General features: G+C 36.4%; 2 protein-coding genes across 11 annotated transcripts in view; one reads left to right on the top strand and one right to left on the bottom strand.

Annotated features, from left to right (window-relative positions):
- Nucleotides 1-8,067, bottom strand: part of LRRC40 (leucine rich repeat containing 40) — a 46,915-nt gene extending 38,848 nt beyond the window's left edge. Inside the window, exon 1 of one of the 2 annotated variants that reach the window (XM_027058889.2) lies at nucleotides 7,862-8,067. In XM_027058889.2, the coding sequence (XP_026914690.1) occupies nucleotides 7,862-8,012 (151 nt within the window). In that variant the 5' untranslated portion in view covers nucleotides 8,013-8,067. The remainder of the gene's footprint in view (nucleotides 1-7,861) is intronic. The other variant, XM_015080880.3, reaches the window with a different exon arrangement.
- Nucleotides 8,068-8,098: 31 nt separating this feature from the next.
- SRSF11 (serine and arginine rich splicing factor 11) overlaps nucleotides 8,099-25,196 on the top strand; it is a 43,763-nt gene continuing 26,665 nt past the window's right edge. For 4 of the 9 annotated variants that reach the window (XM_053214217.1, XM_027058894.2, XM_027058895.2 and 1 more), the window contains exon 1: nucleotides 23,968-24,390. In XM_053214217.1, coding sequence (XP_053070192.1) covers nucleotides 24,191-24,390 — 200 coding nt within the window. In that variant the 5' untranslated portion in view covers nucleotides 23,968-24,190. The other 5 variants (XM_053214219.1, XM_053214220.1, XM_027058891.2 and 2 more) reach the window with 4 other exon arrangements.

The following is a 25,196-nucleotide window of genomic DNA, read 5'->3' on the forward strand; positions in this document are numbered from 1 at the left end:
TAAAATTCTAGAAGAGACTAATCTATATTGACAAAAAGCAGATCATTGGTTGTGTAGAACTAGCAGTAGGGATTGACTGCCAGAAAAGGGGCTTAAAAGGTAATTTCTGAATATTGAAGATGTTCTACATTTTGATTGTGGTAGTGTTTACACAAATGTGTGTATGTGTGTATGTCAAAACCTATTAAATGATACACTTAAAATGGATGCATACAGGGCACCTGGGTGGCTCAGTCAGTTGGGCATCTGACTTTGGCTCAGGTCATGATCTTGCAGTTTGTGGGTTCGAGCCCCGTATCAGGCTGTGTGCTGACACCTCAGAGCCTGGAGCCTGCTTCAGATTCTGTGTCTCCTTCTCTCTCTCTCTCTCTCTGCCCCTCCCCCACTTATGCTCTGTCCCTCTCTCTCAAAAATAAACATTAAAAAAATTAATTAGGGGCGCCTGGGTGGCTCAGTCGGTTAAGAGGCTGACTTCGGCTCAGGTCATGATCTCGTGGTCCGTGAGTTCGAGCCCCGCGTCGGGCTCTGTGCTGACAGCTCAGAGCCTGGAGCCTGTTTCAGATTCTGTGTCTCCCTCTCTCTGACCCTCCCCGTTCATGCTTTGTCTCTCTCTGTCTCAAAAATAAATAAACGTTTTTAAAAAAAAAATAAATAAAATAAAATAAAAAAATTAATTAAAAAAATGATGCATACATTGTTTGTAAATTATACTCCAATAAGGTTAATGCAAAATAAAAATACAGATGATGTAATATATCAAGATAATCTTATTAACATATACACATTTATTCATTTATGTATATATGTACCAACAAGTGAATGAATAAACAAATTGAGGTATATACATGTATAAATACACATACATATATACACACTGGTATACTACACACACATACACACACACACACACACACATATATATATATATATATATCTCAACATAATAATTGCCTTGAAGAGCACTACCCAATACAACTTTTTCAATGATGAAAATTTCCTATATGCTGCACTATATGATGGCCACTAGCTGCATACAGTTATTGAACGCTTATTAAAATGTGGCTAAAGTGACTGTAGAACATGATTTTTAATTTTATTTAATTTTGGTTAATTAAAATTTAAATAGCCATAGGTGACTAAGGCTTCAACACTGGACAGAATGGCCCTTAACAGAGACTGAGAAAAGATTTCTTTACATGTTTTTTTGGCATATTACTCTTTCTTCCACTTACAATAGTTAATTATAGAAATGGGGAGGGGCGCCTGGGTAGCTCAGTTGGTTGAGCGTCCAACTTCAGCTCAGGTCATGATCTCACAGCTTGTGAGTTCGAGCCCCACATCAGGCTCTGTGCTGACAGCCGGAGCCTGGAGCCTGCTTCAGATTCTGTGCCTCCCTCTCTCTCTGCCCCAACCCACTCGCATTCTGTGTCTGTCTCTCTCAAAAATAAATAAACATTAAAAAAATAAAAAGAAAAAGGGGGAATACAGACGGGCTGATGGTAGAGAACTGTATAATATGGGGAAGATACTTAGAAGTGAGTAAGGGAAGAAACAGAGAAGAAATAAAAAAGAAAAAAACATGATTAAAATGGTGTTTACATGGAGAGGTAAAAGAATGTGTAGCCAGCAAACCATAGGAGCAACAGATCATATGAGATTTAAAGGTCTTTTTTGACCATTTTAAACAGTTTCATAGATATAAAGATTACCCACCATATATGATGTTTCCTTAAGTAGAAAACCATAATCATTCCCATTAAGGTCTATATCCTACTCTATGTAGATTCCATCTTCTAAAAGGCTGTAAATATATTAAACTATGATACACAATAGGACATAATGGGTGTATTTCTGACCAAAGAGTCAGGGAACTAAGATTCAGTGCAACTAATCCAACTGATTGTCAATTAACATCTCATCTAATATCTCTGGTTACCAATTTCTTTGCTGATTAAATGAGAGGGCCCCATCATAATTTAAATGCTAGGATCCAACAACAGTAGTACAAAAAGGCTTTTGCTAGGTGCAGAATAATATTTTAATAACAGCTTATCCTACAAATGCCATTCAGTAAACTGTCTACCCCATTATGAGCATTTTTAAAAAATTATGAGAATTGAATATAAACCAGTAAGTCCAACACTATGTAAAAGATTAGGAAAAGCTCCATTGATAAACATTCCAAATTTCTCCACAGTAGTTTATTCATGACAACCAATGGGCTCATTACACTAAAGAAAGAATCCCATATCGACAATCCACAATACTATGTCACTTTCAGACTATCTTTAAAGCTTAATAAGAAAAAAATACACGCATACACACACACACACCCCAGAATAAAATTATATTACATAGAAGGTATTAACTCAGTTGCAGCTTGAGACTGACACAGAGAGATGTATCTTTGTGCTTTAGAGCACCTGAGTCATTGTTACGTTAGAATACATGAAGAGAATGGTACTCTTGAAGTCCAGCAGGATACTATAAGAAAAAATGAAACAGTGTTTAACATATAAAAAAGAAAACATTTTTACCAATCACTTTAAGAGAAAAATATGCTTGAATTTATTACTTTCACTTGAGAGTACATTCAGCTTTATAGTGAACATAAGTCTCACTGAAACTGTAATTCCATTCTTCCCAATAATTTTTTTTCCTGTGACAATATATGACAGATGGCATTCACTTAACTCTTACTCAAGAAAACATTACAATGCAAGTTAATGAACATGACATTAATATAGAGATAAATTTAAGTTTGCACTCATTTATTAAGCAAATTTTGGCACTGACAATAACTTGAAATACACATCAAGAGTTTGAGACACTAAAGTTTAGAATTATTCTAACAGATCAAGAAATAGGAATGGAACTTTTAATTAATTATCTAATTCCTTGTTCCAGACTTCCCAGGATTTCAGTATGCTAAAAATTAAATGTTTACCTCAAGATTCTGCCATCATATACAGATTAAAACACTTTCCTTTTGTTTTTATTTCTAAGAAATGTTCAAGAATTAGCCTGTTTTAATGATCTACTCATCTGGAAATATAGTTTCTTTCTGGAATTATTTGTTGTTAAAATCTGATACTTTGGTTAATTCTTATGAGCTGTTTAGAATATTATAGTAAATTCCATGAAGACAACCAGTAGTCAAAATACAGAGTCAAGGTAAATAATAAAGCAGAACATGGTTAATACAGATGTAAGGGTGGTTATTTAAAACTTGGGAAGTATACGGTTTATGTTACACTTTTTATAGTGTCATAACAAACTCTACATACTGAATAAGGCAAATTCTCACTACCTCAAAATAGATGACATGACATCTGGAGGCCTAGAAGCCCTAGACCTATTTACTTAATTCCACAAATGGAAACTAACCAAACTGCTCTTTGAAAGGTAAGGCAGGATAGCCTTATACCTTTATTTCCCTTTCAAATAATATGGTTTTCGAATAAACATAATTGGTTTGTTTAATAAATTATCCACCTACCAATTTTCTTGTCAGTTCAACAATGTGGTTGCTTTAAAATTTACAGCATTCTTTTGTTCCAAATTCTGGCACCTTTTTCTTTCACTGAGTTTTTGATGAATCACCCAAAAACATGTTCTATACTATTGTTCTACCAATGGCAGGCAACCACAAGGCAACAATCAATACCTCCTTTTCAACTCCATCTTTATTTTATCTGGTCCAATGAAAAAGCTGCAATATCTATACTAAACCAAACAATGATATATTTTTGTGTACTTGCTCAGAAAAAAGAGCAGTCATTTAAAATTTCCAGAATATTTCTAATGTTCTCTTTGAAGTTGGTTATTAACAGTTATTTTGTTCAGGCATAACTTTGTGAGTAACTTATAAAACTGACACTCATGAATGGTAATTTTAAAACTACCAATAACATTCAGATGTTTAAGAATATTATTGTAGTCATAAGATGAAATATTATGGTCATTAAAAATAATCAGATTATGTAAGTAACACCAAAAAATGTACAAACAAAATTCAGAAAAGAGGACTCAGTACAATTCTTAATTTGTTAAAAATAAAAAATAAAAGGCAAATTATACATCACATTCACACAGAAAACTATAGAAGAAAAACCTTCAAAATATCAACAGTGATTAACCCTGAATGGTTATTTTCACTTTTTATGCTTTCTATAGATAGTAGTTTTTCTGTCATAGATACAATGCTTTATAAAGAAGAAAATAATAAATGGGTATTTCCATAAAAGAACTACAGCCTATAAAAAGAAAGGGTACTAAAAATCCCCAAGAATACTCAGATTTCAGTTACACACAAAAATTAATCTGTACTGGGTATCAGATAACACCCTATCAGGGAAATAAAGTGTCCCATTGTTCTTAGAGCTTCTGCTAAGAAGAATCAATTCAAGGAGGCCACCATCTAAGAGAAAGAATAAACAGACTGTTAACTGTTTTGGGTTATATACCTCAAAATTAAAGGCTAGGTTCTATTTTTCCAATGTAGAAATTATGGACATGATGGTACATTACAAATGTACCTATGTATTACTGCATAAATAAGAAGGGAAGAAAGACCTGGAATACAACACAAAAAATTTGTTATTTAACAAGTGCAATTTTTAATAAACAAATTTGAATAAAACATACCAAAATGCTTATGTGACTATAAATTATCTGAAGTGTCAATTTGCTTCTTCAGCACAATATCTGGAGAAAACATACATAACAGGTATATAACAAATGCAATGTAAATAAGTATCTGTCTGTAGCATTCAAACACTTTCATATGCTCATATCTGTCATATAAATATCTCATGATATCTCATGCATATTGATAACAATCTGAAAGAAGCTAAATGTGATAATCGTTTTGAACATAATACATAATTTTAGGTAATAACATTTGGAGATAATTTAATGAGAAGAGATAATATAAATTTGGAGATAATATAAATAATGAGAAGACTTTTTAAAAAAGGAGTATGTTTTTGAAAAGTATAACAATGTGTAGGCCAGTAAAAGGGACAAGTTAGTAAAAGTTTATCAGAAAAGAGTAGTAATCATTTTTCTGCAATTACTTGGTCAAAAAAAACCAATACTTATATTGATTTTATCTACTCTTCATATAATATTGACTTTAAAAAATCCTAACAGGCCACTGGCCTTCTTCTATATATCACTTATTCATTGAATCCTGAGTTACTGAACAGAGACATGTTGCATGAAAAGACAAATAAAGGACAACCATGCTCAACAATAAGAAAACAACCCAATTAAAAAATGAACAGGGGTGCCTGGGTGGCTCTGTCAGTTAAGGGTCCGACTCGTGGTTTCAGCTCAGGTCATGATCTCACGGCTCATGAGTTCGAGCCCCGCATCGAGCTCTGTGCCGATGGTGTGGAGACTGCTTGGGATTCTCTCTCCCTCTCTCTGCCCTCCCCCACTCACTCTGTCTCTGCCTCTCTCAAAATAAATAAACTTAAAAAAAAATGAACAAAAGATCTGAACAGGCATCTCACCAAAGAAGATATACAGACGGCAACCAAGCTTATGAAAAGATGTTGCACATCATATCTAAAACATTGAGATAGAGGACTACACACTCATTGGAATGGCTAAACTCCAAAAACCTGATAATACCCAAAATGGCAAGGATATGGAGCAACAGGAACTTTCATTCATTGCTGGAAGGAATGCAAAATGGTACATGCATTCTGGAAGACAGTCTGGCAATTTCCTACAAAGCTAAGCACAGTCTTACTATGTGATCTAGAAATGGCGCTCCTAGGTTAACACCCAATTATTTGAAAATTTAGGTCCACACAAAAACCTGAACACAAATTACAGCTTCATTCAAAACTGCCAATAACTGGAAGCAACAAAGTTGTCCTTCAAAAAGTAAATGGATAAAATGGTACATACATTTATACCATAGAATATTATTTAGAAATAAAAACAAATGAGTTATCAAGGCACAAAAAGACATGGAGGAACCTTAAAGGCATATTGCTTAGTGAAAAAAGCCAATCTGAAAAAGCTACATATGACTTCAATTATATGACATTTTGGGAAAGGCAAAACTACAGGAACAGGAAGACTGGTGACTACCAGGCCTCAGGTGAAGCAGATAAGGAATGAATAAGTAGAGCTCGGAGGATTTTTAGGGCAGTAAAACTGCTCATTATGATACCGTAATGGTGGATACATGACATTAGGCATTTGTCAAAGATAAATCCTTTTGAAAGGATATCTTGATGATGACACTGATGTAGAGGGTGAGATTTAAAGAAATCCAGGAAAGCACTTAGAAAGTTATTACAATGTTAATAGTAATAACAGTAATACTCATTTTTACTGTGTACTTTTTAGTACCAGATACTTTGTGTGTATTATCTCATTTAAACCTTAGTAGGTCCTATTATCACAAACACATTATAAATGAGAAAATAAGGCACAGTAAGATTAAGCATCTCAAAGTTACAGGAGCAAAGATATGGAGATAAAGAGCATGGCCCCATAAGGGACTTTACATAGTTCAGAATTACAGTGGTTTGGGTGGCAAAGATTGAATGGCAAGAGAAGTTGAAGGCTACAGTTAAACACCTTCTACATTACGGTAACAAGGATTTCTTTTTGATAATAAACTACAAATACCATGTGCTTCTCCCATTTATATTTTTTCTCCCCTATGAAATACTATACATCCACTTATTCAACATAATTTATGGAGTACCTAATATGGGCCAGTAATTTTGTTAGGTTCTGTTTATACAATGATAACCTAAACGGCCCTGATCATGTCATCATGGAGTTCAGAGCCAAAATTCATTTGCTCCCTTAAACTTACTAGACAAAATCATCTGGGTCCAATCAAAAAGTACATTCCAGTATACCACTTAGTATTTGCAAATATTCATTCATTTACTTATTCCTTCCACAAATATTTATTTAATAAGAATCTATCACGTACCAAGTACTATTTTGGGTTGTTAGTAATAACAACAGCGAATAAAACAAAGCTCCCTGACTTCTTGAAAATAACATTCTATTGAGAAGGCAGGGAAGACTATAAACAAATACATAATAAATTCTGATAATGACAAATGTTATTAAAAAATCGAACAAGAAAACAGTGTTAGCAATGGTGTTTGTAGATAGAGTAGTTAGGAAGGGCCTCTGAGAGGTGTGACCTCTGAGCAGAGTCCTACAGGAAGCAAGTAATCCCTAGTCAGGTATCAAGGAAACTGTTCCAGGCTCTGAGAAAAGCAAATGTGTATGTATATCTGTAGTTTTAAAATATTTATGTTCCCACTGATAAAAAGCTTTTGCAGATAGAGCAGAGATTTTACTTCATATACCCTTTCATTCGTTCAGCAAGTATTTGCTTTATCTGCTCTATACATGGCACAATAAAAAAGCAATCATTAGATGAAAAATGGAAGGTTTCAATCTCGGATCGCCTAAAATCTGAATAAAAGAGAAAAACACTATGGGAAGAATGCTATATTCTCTCTCCCCACTTCCCAGTCCCTCCTTTACACAACAGACAATAAAAAGAGCATTTGGCTATTATTCATGGTGTCCAAATCTGTGCTTGTTGATCTTTACTAGGTTTTTCAGGATGGTGCCAAATTCACTTTGTGTGGCATCTATCTTGATCCTCAATTTAGGAAATATGCTCACTATTCCTTGAGAGAAAGTAGGAACCGAACCGTACTGACCGAACCAGTGTAACTGTGATGAGTGCCTGAATTAGAGCCTGGGAGTCTGTGGCAGTGGCCAAAAGCAGGCCAAGGAAAGGGTGCCAGACAGGGGCAAGTGCTTTCTAACAGCACAATCGGGTGGTACCTCTGGATCTTACCTTCACTAAGATTCCGACCCGACAGGTTTAACTGGCCGCTCTTCCTCGCTGCCTTTAAAAGCCCCTGGGGTACCGAGGCACCGCAGTCTCTCCTCTCAGCTCTGAAACCCACTCGGGGATCCCGCTCGGCCACTCCCTTCAGGCGCGACATGTTCAAACCCTCAAGTCCAGAGGCAGAGCCCCGCGCGTGACGCTTAAAGGTGGCGCCCGCGTGTCACCCCGCCCCTGTCGAGAGCGCGCGCTCCGCGCGCTGTGCTCGTGGCCTTGAGCTGGGCCTTAGCTCTCGCCGGCGCGGCCCCGATGTCGTCACCGCCAGCGCCTGGGCTGGAGGGTAGAGGAGCCTTTCCCGTTGCCGGTGCCGGCCTTGTGTCTTGGAATTACTTTGCTCAAGTAAGTGCGCTTAACGGACTGAAGAGGGACTTTGGGCTTTATTGTTTGTACTGTTACTGCGACTCCAACCTACTCTTCTGGGCTCCCGCCTTGGCCAGGGTGTCGGGGAAGGATAACCTCTCCTCGCCTGGCCTGAACGTGGGCCTTGACCAAAACTTGAGACCTGGGCGCGGTCTGCAGCCTCTCTGGACCCTAGCCTGTGTTTGTCGTTTGTAGTGGTGGCGCCGGACATCCGTCTGGCGTAGAAGATAAAACAGATTTCTGTTCTTCGCGCATATACCGCGATTCCTAGAATTCGTGCAGCTTCCCTGTTGTTGTATTTAGTTCATAGCCCAGCATAGGAGGTAGCGTGAAATGGAAGGGCTGGCATCAGACAAGGAAAAAGAAAGATCAATGATAAATGTTCTCTCTACTGGACAGTTTACGGAGATAAGCGGAGGCGCAAACTTTAGTGTATTGAAAACAGCTTGGACTTTGAGGCGCAGGAGATGTGAGTTCGAATGGAGCTGCTTCTGTAGCTTACCAGCAGGGTAACTAACTGTAGGCAGTTTGACCGTTTTTAAAGTTTACTCCTTTTTCATGAATTTAGGGATAATTCCTCTCTCATTCGTTTTTTTTAAATAATTAAGTGAAGATAGAACTTTAAATATTGAGCGTTTGGTGAGGAAAGGGACTCCAGGATAGAAGATAAAAATTTTATTCAATAAGTCGGTTTTCCTGGATAGTTTTCCCCTGAAATGTACACCTGTATTGATTGATTCAACAAATAATAAGGAAGTCATCATCTTCAGTCCTGTGCTGGGTGCTAGATTTTTCTTTTGGCTGAAGTGATTTTGTTCTTAAAAGCATGCACATAACCGGGAAATCTCCAAACCCTCCATCAACTCGGCTGCGAACCAGGAGAATTTTGAAAAGTGCGATGACGGCCCACTGACAAATTCTGCAGCCAGAGTCCAGGTTCTTGCTACCTGTAAAATTCGGCTTTTAACCCCCTCTCGCTCTGTATTCTTCTTAGTTCTTTGGAGTCCTTTACACTGAAAGTGAGTAACAGCTAGGTACCAGTAGTTACACTACCAACGAAGGAGAGTGGGTATTAATGCAAGGATCGTAATGAGCCTCCTCCGCAGCCCAAGTTTATCTTGACAGTAATGATGATTGTCACCTTACTAAGTGCCAGTCACAGTGCTAATAATATCTCCTTTGCTCTTATTTAGCACAATAACTATTTTTGCAGGTGAAGAAATTGAGGCTAAAAGGGATTAAGAAACTTGCTGGAGGTCACAAGTTTCTGTAAGTGGTATGGTCAAGAACGTGAACCTAGTTCTCTCTCCAAAATCTTTCTTGTTTATCATTATGTCTTGCCTAGTGGCTTTTATTTCATCATTTTCAACACCTTTATCCTAGAACCATTTTAAGGGACACTTCAGTTATGTTTTAGAGGCTTTTTATATTAGAGAAAACACTTTTTCTCTTTCATAGGATTTAACAGCCTTTGGAGGGTGAATTACTCAAGTATAAAAGTTTACAGTAACCACCTCTCCCCTACCATAGATTCTTTTTTCAATATTTTTTAAAAGAATGGGCAAGGTATAATATTTTCATTTATTGTGCTTCTATGTGAAGTTAAATATTTCATTATTGACATATAATTATAATAAACATTGCTGCACTTTGTATAAGAAGAGCGTAATTCTGCTTAATGGCAAAGTAATTCTGAAAACTCCCAAGTGACCATATACTTGTGGTAAACTTCAATAGATATAAACTGACAGAGGTAAACAGTATACTAGTATGTATCTATAGTAAACTGTATATTGTACTGTGTACCAAGTGCAGATTAAGTAAGTGAGGGTGAATATTATTACCTCACACAGAAAAGTTACATATTTTATCTCAAATTGATAGAAACTGAAAGCTTATCAACTTGAATTGAGCTCCTTTATGAGAGAGTATAGTTTTATATACATACACATATGTATGTATGTGTTTATATTCATGGGACTTAGCAATTTATAGTAGTTGTATTACTTTTGGAAGAATGCATTACAAACAAAAAAACCAATCCTTTTTCAACTTGAGCATTTCAGCAAAAGCATTTACTTTTTAAAAAAAATGGATTTTTAAAATAATATGAAATGGATGTCTCCTGTGCAGGGGCAGGCATCTACTGAATAATTACCTTTTGAAACAGAATTTGCCAGGCTGCACTTATTATATTCATCTTAATAAGGTAATGGAAAGTTTCTCTCTTCTATTTTGTTTGCCAGATGAAAAAAAAAAAAAAAAAGAAAGAAAGAAAGTGATTATCTTCTTTGCCAAATGAAAAAAGAAAGTGAAGAAACAAAAAATATAGGAGCCTAAGAATTACATCAGCCAGAGATGCCTAAGTGGTTCATTTGGTTAAGCGTCTGACTCCTGATTTCAGCTCAGGTCATGATTTCATGTTCTGTGGGATTGAGCCCAGCATGTGGCTCTGTACTGAGCGTAGGGCCTCCTTAGGATTCTCTCTCCTTTTCCCCTGCCCCTCCCCTGCTTGTGCACACATGCACAGTTGCTCTCTCTCTTCTCTCTCTCCCTCTCAAACTAAATGGATAAACTTTATTAAAAAAGTATACCAGCTAAAAATGCTGTTATGTTTCGTAACAGAAAGTAAACTATTATCAAAGTAAGATAGAGTGGCATGTCTCTACCATTAAAATTTAATAAGACATTTTCAGACATATCCATATTACTCTTAAGAACATTGCTACATGTTAGATTTTTTTCTTTTTTTTTACCTACATCTATGTCTCTATACCTATTATCTCTATTATCTATCTATCTATCATCTATTATCTACGTACATATGTATGTATGTATGTATCTATCCATCTGTTTATCTAATCCATCAAACTAGAGATAAAGAGAAAGCTGAAAACTAATGCAGGCAAGGTTTCTATGTTTAAATCTTGAAGAGAATTCCTTTTTCTTCGCAAAATCTGTCTTTGCTTTTAAGGCCTTCAACCAACTGGATGAAGCCCACACACATTGCAGAAGGTAAAGTGCTTCACTCAAAATCTACTGATTTGAATGTTAATTACAACTTAAAAAAATATTTTTACAACAACATCTAGAGTATTATTTTATCAAACAACTGAGCACTATAGCCAAGCCAAGTTGACCCATAAATTAACCATTATAGGAGACACTGAATTTTTAATCAGGAGAGAGACAAGGTAAGTTTTTTCTTCCAGAAGTTAACTTTGGGGATGAACCCAGGGAAGAAAGAGCATGTGTGAAGACGGGAGGTATCTCCCTAGGAAGATGATGCATGAATACAGATGAGAGATGACACTGGATTGTTCCTGTTTTGATCAAGAGGACTATCTAGGAGTTTGAAGGATGTAAAGGAGGCAAGATTAACAAGAGTGGGTGAGGATTACATATTTGATGTAGAAGGTAACAAAAAGAAGGCATCAAGAATAACCACTATCCCTCCATAGTTAATTTGATTTTAAAATGGAAGCCTTTCTACTCTTTCTTTTTTTTCTTTACATTTTTTTTGAATATATGAAATTTATTATCAAATTGGTTTCCATACAATGCCCAGTGCTCATCCCAACAGGTGCCCTCCTCAATACCCATCACCCACCCTCCACTCCCTCCCACCCCCCCATCAGCCCTCAGTTTGTTCTCAGTTTTTAAGAGTCTCTTATGCTTTGGCTCTCTCCCACTCTAACCTGTTGTTTTTTTTTTTCCTTCCCCTCCCCCATGGGTTCCTGTTAAGTTTCTCAGGATCCACCTAAGAGTGAACACATATGGTATCTGTCTTTCTCTGTATGGTTTATTTCACTTAGCATAACACTCTCCAGTTCCATCCACGTTCCTACAAAGGGCCATATTTCACTCTTTCTCATTGCCACGTAGTACTCCATTGTGTATATAAACCACAATTTCTTTATCCATTCATCAGTTGATGGACATTTAGGCTCTTTCCATAATTTGGCTATTGTTGAGAGTGCTGCTATAAACATTGGGGTACAAGTGCCCCTATGCATCAGTACTCCTGTATCCCTTGGGTAAATTCCTAGCAGTGCTATTGCTGGGTCATAGGGTAGGTCTATTTTTAATTTTCTGAGGAACCTCCACACTGTTTTCCAGATTGGCTGCACCAGTTTGCATTCCCACCAACAGTGCAAGAGGGTTCCTGTTTGTCCTCATCCTCCAGCATCTATAGTCTCCTGATTTGTTCATTTTGGCCACTCTGACTTGTTAGATTTTTTTCAAACCTGAAAGGTACAGTAGGTAAGATGGATTTACTGAGGCAAAAGAGAAACAGTAGTAAAGGAAAATGGCATTAATTTCTGCAAAATTTTTAAGCACATTTGTTTAAAAAATATTACCAACTAAGAGCAATGTGAATTTGCTTTTCAGACATTTCTAGGAAGGATGTGTGTGTGTGTGTGTGTGTGTGTGTGTGTGTGTGTGTAAATTAAGAGATTTAGATGTAGCCTACTTTGAATTAGTATTGTTTATCTTTCAGAATATTGCCTAATCAGTGAGAACTGCTATCTTATTGTAAAGTTATTGAGAGAGCATTTCGCTTTTTAACACTGTTGTTATTGATTGGAATTGTTGAACCTAACATATATTGCTTATTAAATGTTTTCTTAAGTTGAATTTTTTACATTTTAATATACTTACTACTCAAATTTTTTCTATGTTTGTCCCTTCCTCTGTCAGTAAGTTATTTTATTTTATGTTTTTAAAGTCTTTATTTATTTATTTTGAGAAAGAGAGAGAGAGAGAGAGAGAGGCAGAGAGGGGGGAGAGAGAGAATCCCAAGCAGGCTCCACACTGTAAGCACTGAGCCCGATGTGGGGCTCAGTCTCACTAGCCATGAGATCTTGACCTGAGCCCAAATCAAGAGTCAGACACTTAACCTACTGAGCAACCCAGGTGCCCCGTCAGTAAGTTATTTTAAATGATCAAAATTGAGAGCAAATTATATAGGACAGGGGCTCTCCATGTTTTAAATATTCAACTTTTCAGATGTTTGTTACCCACGTCTTTCAGTTTTCTTTAAAAATTTCATTTTGCAGTTTCACGTTTGTTTTCCATTTATGCCTATAACTACCAACTTTTAAACATTCTATACTATTTCATTGAAGACAGTACATATTTTGCATTTTTATTCATAGTTTTAAATCTGGATTTGAATTGTATTTTGTTGTAATAACAACAAAATTTTTGGTAATTTTTTCTGATGGAGAGAGTGCATTTTATTTTAGGAAATTCATTTGTATGTTCCCTGTGCTTTTTCACTTTTGAGTCATAAAGCAGTGAGCTTGTTCTAGGTAGTTTAATATTTGATTCAAGTGTTGGGTCTTATATTTCTCTCTACTTTCAATACAAGAGAATTTTCGTCCACCAGCTTTAGGAAACTATCATTTTCATCTTTTATTTATTTTTTTTTAATTTTTTTTTAATGTTTATTTATTTTTGAGACAGAGACACAGCATGAACGGGGGAGGGGCAGAGAGAGAGGGAGACACAGAATCGGAAGCAGGCTCCAGGCTCTGAGCCATCAGCCCAGAGCCCGATGCGGGGCTCGAACTCGCGGACCACGAGATCGTGACCTGAGCCGAAGTCGGACGCTCAACCGACTGAGCCACCCAGGCGCCCCTCATTTTCATCTTTCAAAAAGGCTTTTACATGCTAGTGTTTTTCCTGTGAAGAAAAGTGGAGGAACTAATTAAAAAATACATTTTTTAAAATCCTTATTACTATTAGTTTTATTTTTTGGTTTATTTCCTTTCTATTGAAAAAAAGCTGAATGGGAGGTTATAAAGTAGTCTTCTTCTGTCATTAAATAAAAGGCACTATGGTATTGTTTATTGTTTTTTCTAAAATCAGCTGAGATTGTTTCCCATTATTCCCAGTGATTCCTACTCCTAACCTTTAATAGCTATTTTCTTGCTCATTTTTCCAAGATTAATGTTTCTCTGACTGAAAATATTAATTTTATAGGGTTTAGGAATTTGTCTGCTTTAAAGTAGTAAAGTAATACAGAGAGAAAATTAGGGCACCAAATCCTAGAGTGTGCTTTATAATATCATTCTATCTTTATATTAATACATACAAAAGCACTAGTAAATAAATCTGTTTAAACATGGTTGGTTTTTTTTCCCAATGTTTATTTTGGAAAGAGAGAGACAGAGTGTGGCAGGGGAGGGGTAGAGAGAGAGGGAGACACAGAATATGAAGCAACCTCTAAGCTCTGAGCGGTCAGCCCAGAGCCTGACCTGGGGCTTAAATCCACGAACCATGAGATCATGACCGGAGCCGAAGTCGGACGCTTAACCAACTGAGCCACCCAGGCCCAACCCCTAAAAATTGGTTTTAGTAAAAATCCACTGTTTTAAAATTTGACTTTATATCACCCCTGCTGACAGTTTTGTTCCGTTGAATTCAGCTTGCAGCTTCATTTGCTCAATACTTTAAGAAAAAAAAAAGGAGTAAAATTACATGATTATACATGGCGTATATTGATTGTTCTATATGAACAGTTTTTATAAGGTTTTAATAAGACAAGATTTATGGTCACTGAGACTTTTTTCTTAGTGTCAACTTAAGTTGATAAGAAAGAAACATAAGGATGATTTGATAGTTTGTTGATAATCACAATCAATAGATTTTTATTTAAAAATTTGATACTCAGATTTCAAGACAGAATATTTATACTCACAACTGAAATTAAGATAAACACTAGTTTAACTTTAAGAACCTTTAAGACTGTCCACAATTTTTTCCCCATCGGTTTTTTTCCCCATCATTTAAAATATCACAGTTACGTATACTTCAATAATTTGAAAGGTACCATCATTGGGATGTTAAAATACTAGTGAACATTTAAATACCTGGTCCTGGGGTGCCTAGGTGACTCAGCCAGTTAAGCATCTGACTCTTGATTTCGGCTCAGGTCACAATCTCATGGATCACAAAATCGAGCCCTGTGTTGGGATGTGTGCTAACAGCACAGAGCCTAATTGGGTTTCTCTCTTTCCCTCTCTCTCTGTCCCTCTCCCACTTGAGCTCTTTCTCTCTCTCAAAATAAGTAAATAAACTTTTTGAAAAAATAAATACATACCTATGTACATACATACATATCTGGTCCCTACAAGGCAAATCTGTGAACCCAGCTTTGTTCTTCATCATTCTGGAGATACATGTTTTGCCCTCATTACTGAATTTACGTAGTTAATACGGCTTTGATTATTTTCCATTTTAGAGAGACTGACCTTTTTTGTTTTTAATTCATTTCCAAGAAAGTTACTTTTCCACCATCTCTTCTATCCAAAATAATTATTTGATCAACATCTCTGTGTTTTTAGACCTTAATGTGAGCTAATTGCAGTTCATAGTTACAGTTTCAAGTGACTGGAATGGCATTTGGGAAAAAGCATTATGGTCTTTAGCTTATCGTTTGTCAGGAATTCAGATGGTCTCATGTACTTAGTAATATTTTCCTTTTTTTTCTTCCTGTGCTTTGGTCATTTGATGGTCTGTTGCTCTAACCCATGTCATAGTACTTTTAAGATTAATCAAGCATACATGCAATTGCTTATGTCTTTTAAAAATAAGAATACTAATACTCTTGCTCTAAAAATGTAGAAAAGTAATTGAAGCCTTCCTAGAAAGATTTTTCCATGAAACATTTGCATTTTACCAAAAAAGGGATGCTTTGTTTAGCCATTATCAATTATTTGTGCATGCTGTTTGTATTAGGATCAAAATGAGTATGAAAATTTGAAATCTGTTGGTGTCATTTTTCTGTTGTAGCAACCTCTTAAAGAAGAAAGGACACCTAGTAATTAGTTTTACATGTTTACTACCAAAATATTTTCACGTTTGACAATAATGCTCTGAGGGAAGACATTGAAAAGATAAGGTGAACACAGACTTTCCTGTAATGATAGATACCATTCATTGAGTGCCTATGTTCTGGACACTATGCTAGGTGATTCATATTCATATTATTTTTAATCTTAAAAACTCTAGTACTTTTGTCCTCATTTTTCACATAAGGGAATTAGGGCTTACATGGCTAATTATAGGCAGCCCCTATTATAAAGGTTGAGAACATGCACAGAGGAGTGGAATGGGGGACTTGGACTTTTTAACATTTAAATAGTTTTAGTATTTAACATTTGGCATTTATTACTTTATAATTTTTAAATAGGCCAAAAACAAAACCTATGTTAAAATGTGAAGTCTTGGGGCAGCTGGGTGGCTCAGTCGGTTTAGCATCTGACTTTGGCTCAGGTCATGATCTCACAGTTCATGGGTTGAAGCCCCACATCGGGCTCTGTGCTGACAGTGTGGAGCCTGCTTGGGATTCTCTCTCCCTCCCTGTCTCTTGCCCCTCCCCCATCAGTGCTCTTTCTCTGTCTCAAAAACAAACAAACAAACTTAAAGTGAGATCTTAAGAAACTCTTCTATATATATTAGCTTTTCTGATTAATATCTTTCATGTGAATGATGTCTAAGGCACAGTACTAGCCTAAAATATAGTGATAGTGTAAATAAAATGGAACCCAGTTGAGATAACTATTCATTTTTGAAAATGGAAGATTTTTAATTTGTAGAGTAAGGATAATAATAGAAGTTAATATTTTCTTTTCTAAGCATTTGTATTAGTATTTTCATCCTCATAACAACCCACTCTTATCCTTATTTTTCAGATGAGGAATGTGAAGCATAAAGTAGTGAGCCAAAGGTCACAATTCCCTTCATTGGTGGTAGAGCCCCTTTAGTTTAACTCTAGGTCTGCATTCATAATCACCTTAAGTGTTGCCAGGGCTAAAAGGCGTTATAAAAGCGTTCCAATGTAGGTCCTCTTTTTACTGAGTTGAACACACTTTCTTTTTTCCCTAGTTTTATCAGACCTTCGAAATAATTTTCCTTCATAAACAGAAAATTTTATACCATAGGAAAAAAATAAGTGCTCAAATGGTGCAGATGCCTAATTCCTTGATTAAGGATAACTTTAATATTAAAATGCTTGAAACTGCTTACTTAGAATAAAGATACGTGTAACTCTACTGAATTTTTTTAACAATTGTGAAGCAGCCCCTCAAATGGCCTTTTCTCAGTTGAAACTCCAAAAGAACCTTCTATAACATAGAGGATAGTATTGAGTTGTATCTGGAGCTTCTCCATCCAAGTATTTATGTTGACCCTCTTCAATCCAAAAAGCCAAACAAATCTGTAGAAGTAAGTTGTGATTTTCCAAGTAATACATATGCATTATGGCTGTGAATACTGTGCATATGTATATATAGGCAACAGCATTTTAATGCTCCAACTACTACTTTTTTCCTCTATGTTAATATTCAAGGTATTAATAGACCCTGTGCTGTCCAATTGAAAAACATAGATATTCCTGCTACTGGTAGACAGTACAAATTAATACAAAACTAGTATTTGGAAATAAATTTAAGTAGACTTTTTTTCTGTCCTAGTATGTGTGTCCATTCATCCATCTATCTGTTGGTCGCATAATGCTAACTATCCTTTAGCTTGTCCTCTTCATTTAGATGGAGAAGAAGAAAGGGGAGTGTGAGATTTACAATTTTGATATTAAAATAGATATTAATATTTATAGAATTATCTAATTTATAGAATTAGAAATATAATTCTCTAATTGTAAATTAGAAATTCAAATTAAGGGGCATCTGGCTGGCTCAGTTGGTGGAGTGTGCAGCTCTTGGTCTCAGGGTTGTGAGTTTGAGCCCCACGTTGGGTGTAGATTTTATTTTTAAAAAAACCTTCAAAAACTTTTCTTTAGGGGCGCCTGGGTGGCGCAGTCGGTTAAGCATCCGACTTCAGCCAGGTGACGATCTTGCGGTCCGGGAGTTCGAGTCCCGCGTCAGGCTCTGGGCGGATGGCTCGGAGCCTGGAGCCTGTTTCCGAGTCTGTGTCTCCCTCTCTCTTTGCCCCTCCCCCGTTCATGCTCTGTCTCTCTCTGTCCCAAAAATAAATAAAAACGTTGAAAAAAAATTAAAAAAAAAACCTTTCTTTAATGAAATTCAAATTAAGATAGATCTGCAGATAAGTTTTTTTTAAGTTGAGGATCTGTAAGCAGCAGTTTATTTCCTATTTTTTCTTACTACATTCTATAGCCATAGAGAAAAAAATGTATAGCCAAATACTTGGAAAGTTTATCTCAACCAGATTTCCTTGTAAATCTAACAAGTATATTCCTGTCTTCATTCAGCTAGCCTTTGCTGAGTGGATTATGTGAGTGAGGCATTTGTGAAGTTTCTAGCACATAAATGATACTTCCTAAATTTTGTCAAATACTGACTTTGTTCTAGTATATTGTTGGGCATCAGGAAACACAAAGACAAATACATTGTCTTCCCTGTCCTCAAAAAGTGTTATTTGCTAGAGAGAAATTGCTGCTTAACTAATTTGATTAAAACTCTGTTGCTTTTGCAGATTCGCAAAATTGTGTCAATTTGGAGGCCTTTTCTATTAGTGTGCACAAGCGAATCTTAACAATAACAGGTGACTTGCTTGACTTATCCAACTGGGAACATGGTATCCAGTGGGTAGAGTGATAATACATACCTGTGCCTATTCTATCTTTTAATTGAAGAAATTCCAGCTGAAATTATGAGATTTTTTTTTGCATTGGAAATATCTTTATAAGTATTCTCTTCCTAGTCTTATTCAGATATAATTGGCACACAGCACTGTATAAGTTTAAGGTGTACAGCATAATGATTTGATCTAAATGCATTGTGAATTATCACAATAAGTTTTGCTAATACCCATCATCTCATATAGATAATAGAAAGGAAAAAATGTATTTTTTAAATAGTCATTTTGTTTTACATCTCTAGTGCTTATTTATCTTATAACTGGAAATTTGTACCTGTTGACCACTTTCTTCCAATTCCCCCTACCCTCACCCCTACATCTAGTAACCACAGATCTGATCTCTTTTTCTATGAGTTTGGGCAGTAGAGGGGAGAGGTTAGATTTCACATATAAGTGAGATTGTACCATATTTGTCTTTGTCTGACTTATTTCAGGGACCATAATGCCCTAAAGTCCACCCATGTTGTCAGAAATGAACGGATTTCCTTGTTTTTTATGGCTGAATGATAATACAATTGTGTATATATATATATACATACATATACATACCACAACTTCTTTATTCATTCATTTGTCAGTGGACACTTCGGTTTTTTCTATGTCTTGGATATTACAAATAATGCTGCAGTGAACATGGGGTTTATATATCTCTTCAACATAGTGTTTTTGTTTCCTTCAGATACAGTCTCAGAAGTGAGATTGTTGGATTATATGTAGTTCTATTTTTAATATTTGAGAGACCTCTATACTGTTTTCCTTACTAGCTGTACCAATTTGCAGTACCACCAACAGTGCTCAAAGGTTCCCTTTTCTCCACACCCTCCCCAGCATTTGTTGTCTCTTCTCTTTTTGATGCTAGCCATTCTGATAGGTGTGAGGTGATATTATAGTTTTGATTTACAATTCCCTAATCGATTATTAGTGACACTGAGCATCACTTCATATAACTGTTAGACAAATGTCTATTTAGGTCCTTTGCCCATTTTTAAATTGGATTTATTTATTTATTTATTTATTTATTTATTTATGCTCTTGAGTTGTAGGAGTTCCTTGTATATTTTGGATACTAACCCCTTATCAGATCTATGGGTTTGCAAAAATATTTTTCCCATTCTGTACTTTCATTCATTTTGTTGATGGTTTCCTTTGCTATGCAGAAGCTTCTTAGCTCGATGTAGTCCCACTCATTTGTTCTTGATTTTGTTGTTTGTGCTTTTGGTGTCCAAAAAATTATTGCCAATTCCCATGTCAAGGAGCTTTTTCCCTGTTGTTGTTGGGTGGGTGTGTGTGTGTGGTTTTTTTTGGGGGGGTTTTTTTTGGTTTTTTTGGGGGGTTTTTTTTGCCTAGAAGTTGTATAGTTTCAGGTTTTTAATCCATTTGAGTTAATTTTTGTGAGTGGTGTAAGATAGAGATCTAGTTTCATTCTTTTAAACACGAGATCTTTGTAGAAGCTTTAAATTGGAAAGTACTAAAGCTTGTTCATTATGACTAAGAAGCTTGGTATTATTTCTGAAGATTTGTGTAAAGTATTACTTTCTAATATTCTTTTACAGAATATCAACATATTCCTGCCAATATCTTAGCAGTGTGATAATGGCTGTTCCCCACCTGTAAGTAATAGGACTTCATTATGGGGAACCTATAAGTTATTTTCTATATTCCAAAAGCCTTTCAGAAATCATGCACTATAACATGCATATATAGGCCAAAACCAATTATATGACTATATAAGCCATAATATGACTGGTATATAGGCCAAAATGACAGATTACTTTTTGCTTTGGATTAGAAATAGCATTAAATCTTGGTTACACTGGTAATATTTCTCATTCAGATATAGCTGGAAGCCTTCCCAATCTACTCCCAAAGATCAGCTGTGACCCTTCCCTTTACATATTTCTTTCACTTCACTTTCCACATGATACTGACAGGATCTCCTTATAAGTCTCTCTGAAATATAAACAATGATCTTCCAACTTTTCTTGAAAGCTTCAAACTTATTCTTGCCCTCAGGATCTTTTTAATTTGCTATTTCTCATGTTTGGATTGCTCTTCCCCCAGAAATTCAAAAGGCTTGCTTCCTTCTTTTATTAAAGTCTCAGCTCGATAACACTTTCTCCCCTATCTTTTATCCTGGTTTATTTTCATCATGGCATATTATTCACATACATCTTTGTGTTTATTCATTGAAAGTTTGTCAGACTAAAGTTATATGAGATCAGGGACATTGACTATCTTTTCTCTACTGTATTCCTAGTGTCTAGGAAAATCCTGGAACATAACAGGTGCATAATACTTGAAGGAATTTGTAAGTTTTTAACAACATTTATGATATGGACGTTAAATTAAGATGACCATTATACCCATCTTCAGATTCTATATTATAGTTATGTTTAATCAGGAGCCTAAACAAATCTGAAGTGATTTAAAACTACTATAGATTCAGGTCACCTGGGTGGCTCAGTCAGTTAAGTGTCTGACTTCGGCTCAGGTCAGGATCTTGCTGTTTGTGAGTTCAAGCCCCATGTCGAATTCTATGCTGCCAGCTCGGAGCCTGCTTCAGATTCTGCGTCTCTCTCAAAAATAAATAAACATAAAAAATAGATTAAAAAATAGATATACTTGTTATTTACTTTGATATATTTATTTGCTTTTAGTTATTTCTATGGGCATCATATAACAATAACTCAAGGTAGTTAATTATTTAATCTACTTGTTAGACCTACAAAGATTTTCATGATTATGGTTCAGGTCCTGATTGAAGTAGATTCTTAGAAGTGAAGTGAAATTTCTTCAAATCACGCTTTATAAATGACAGGGTGGTATTCTGACCACTCTTCTGGCTCTAGATCTAGTGTTTTTTCTACCTATCAGATGACTTGAAAATACTCAAAAATCCTCTTTATTATAATAAGATTCTTTTTTGCCACATTGTTTCTCCATTTGGAAGCACCATCTATTGGCATATTCAGTGAGTCATTATACATAAACTGGCTTCTGATGGTTTAACCACAAAACTCTCTTTGGTTTGAATGTATAATTTTAATTATGAAATGTCAGATATATGTAGAGTAACATAAAAGATTTCTGTGTATCCACCAATAAAGAATAAAAACATGCTAACATTAAAGAAAAAAAAAAAAAGGCAGGTATGAACCCTGCCTTTGTGTTGTCCTTTTATCATAGAACAATGTAGCAGGATTGGCACATGATAGGTACTTCTAGTAAGTGTTGAACTTTTCATATGACAAAACAAAGCAAAAAACAATTTGGTAATCAGTTTGATGTCCTTTATTCCAGGGAAGACAATCCATGGATTCGGGGATTACGGTGCCTCACAAACTGTTAAACACCCTTCCCAAAAGATTTTGGACAAGAGCGTGTTCTAGAGAAGATTAGGAGAAGCAGCACAGAAATAGGACATGATTGGCCAGGAGGTTGAGGGATTTTCTTATAAAGCTAGCAGGCCCTGTTTTCTAGATAAGATAAGTTAACTAAAAGCTGAGTTAGAGGATTGTGATTGGTGTAAGTTAGGTTTCTTGAGGTAGGTGTTTCCCGTAGGTGCAGGCTGACTTAGGTTTAGATTTATGACTTGGGCCAGGCCACTAGGGCAGCCTCAGTTTTATGTGTCCTGATACAAATTAACTTTAACAAATTAAGAGTCTGTAACTGGCAGTTACATGTGTTAGCTTCAAAGTGAGAAAATAAATTATCAGACATTTTTTATATTCACAAGTACACACCAATGAGTGACATGCCATTAGTTGTAATTTGTAATTTTACTGAGACTTACATGCAACCAACCTACCCCTTGTTTTTATAAGAACTAGTAGAAGGGACTTAGTGCATAAACCTAGCTAATTGCCTCTACATCCAAATCTCAATAACTTTGTGTTCTAATCTCTCACAAATCACACTCTTGACTTCTTTATTGCATAGATGTATTAACGAACAAAAATATCCTGTAAGACCTCAGGTTTTAGCTTCAGGTGTTAGCCTCCAAAAATATTTAGGGGCAAGTAAAATATTTAACAATCGTCTTAGAGTGAATGGCTCTGTCATTAAGGCATATTTATTCATGTATTTAATACATTTATTGGACGTTCACTATGTGACAGACATTTCCCTGAGTCTTAAACTGACTCAGAAAACTCAAAGGCTTTGGGAGGAGATACATGTCAACATAACAAATACAGTATATGTATCCTCTGTTGTCGAGAGCAGAGAAGAGGAAGCCCTAAGTCAGCTTGCAGAAGTTGTGTGAGGGAAGGAAGGCCCCACAGAGGATGGCAGATAAAATGAGGGAAGGCATTAATAATTTGTATAAAGGCACAGTGAAATGAAAGATTTTGTCAGGTTTGGGGAACTGCACGTGTTTGGATAAAATGGGTGAGTAGTTCAGATGAGGTTGAAAAATTAGACAATTTTTCATCGTCAAAGCTTCAAAATTATTTTAAGCAAGATAATATGTATGTAAATCAAGTTTTTCTGTAGAAATTTCAGATCATATACTTGAATATATTTAGGTACTATAAAGTGTGATTTTAAAAAGTCAACTTGTGAAATAAAATGTGTGTGTTAAGCGCTAAAGTAAAACACTGAAATCTCTTTTCAAGGTTTTAGTGGCAACGCAAATTGGTTAAAAAGTTAATGTTTCCAAAATGTATGTAAAGGTTTATAACTGTATAGTGATGGGGAGGAAAATTTGGTAACTAGCGAGGAAATTTCCGTAGTAACTGGACAGATCTGTAGCTCTTCTGTGTGAAGAAATAAATATCGTGGTCATTTCTAATAAGAATAGTTGCTAAGGTGTGCAATTTTTTGCAGAGGAGTGAATGGTTATTTTTTAAAGTTAATGCCTTCCGCTTCTTAAAAAGAAAAAAAACAAGGTGGGGGTAGCGAAGAGGGACGACGACCTCCATTAGACCGCGGTCCCTCGCATTTTTCTGGCTGCGGACGAGGCTTGCTGGGCCTGCGCGAGGCGGGGTCGACGGTGACGCGCCCTTGCGCCGCAAGGCATTGTGGGGAACTCGGGCCCGCGAGTGAGGTGGTTGGAAAGCGAGGTGGGGGCGGCCGTTTGTTTTCTCGTGGTCTCGAACTCGCGCGCTCTCGCCCCCCCCCCCCACCCCCGACAAGCGGCGGGGTGGAGGAACGGCGGCGGTGGCAGCGGCGGCTGTAACAGCGGACACACGTCTGTCTCCTCTCCGGCGAACCGGTTCCTCTTCCCCCTCCCTCTCACTGTTTGTTGTGTGTTTGATGTGTTAAAGCAGGAGCGAGAACGCGAGCAGCGCCATGAGCAACACTACCGTCGTCCCCAGTACTGCGGGCCCGGGCCCCAGCGGCGGGCCCGGTGGCGGCGGCGGTGGCGGCGGAGGCGGCGGCACCGAGGTAATCCAGGTGACTAATGTCTCCCCGAGCGCTAGCTCTGAGCAGATGCGGACCCTCTTCGGTTTCCTAGGCAAGATCGACGAACTGCGCCTCTTCCCGCCAGAGTGAGTATCGTCCACCATCACCGTTTTTACTAACTCCTCCCCGTTCGGGGCCTAACTACACCATTTCCTAGGCCCTTGTCGACGCTCCCTTGGACCAGGTTGCTTTAGTTGAGGCAGGCTGTTGATTTACTTGTGAAAGAAACTGCGTATTAGGCTTAACGCAAAGAAGCGAAGACAGTGTTTTGGGGATTAAAGAGGTACAGCATTTTAAAATCTCAGGATTTGGGGTTTTTCTTAAATTGTGCCAACGTGGTCGTTCTTTGAGCATTGAGAGAGAGGAAGGCAAACTAAATTTTATGAATTTTGTATATAGTTTGTTTTTTTTTAAGTCAGATGTTTGAGTTCTTTGAAAAGTAACAAAATTATTCATTCCTATGTTAATTTGATAATGAAGTTTGTTGTCAGTTCACTTAACTGTTATGTATTGCCGTTAACTGATTCTGGCGCAGTGAATATATTTGAGTTAATATTCTTTGACAATTCAGTGAGCCTTAATACTTAATTTTTTTAATGACAAAAATGGGTTATAGCCGAAACGTAAGGTTTTCTTTTGTGTCAAAAACGTACACCTTTATGTTTCACAATTGTTCTTGAGAGGAATTTAATAGAATGTTAAATTTTTGAATTTCGATTGATGGCTTTTTGTTTTTATTCTGTTGTCTCATTGCGAAAATATTAAATGAGTGGGTTCTGTTGTCTCATTGCGAAAATATTAAATGAGTGGGTTAATTGCAAAGAAAAACTAAAGCTATGAAGTAAGCTACGTGATAAATACTAGAACCAACATTTGAAATAAAATGATGTGC

The sequence above is a fragment of the Acinonyx jubatus genome, chromosome C1 (genome assembly GCF_027475565.1).
Source record: "Acinonyx jubatus isolate Ajub_Pintada_27869175 chromosome C1, VMU_Ajub_asm_v1.0, whole genome shotgun sequence".
Classification (NCBI taxonomy): Eukaryota; Metazoa; Chordata; class Mammalia; order Carnivora; family Felidae; genus Acinonyx; species Acinonyx jubatus.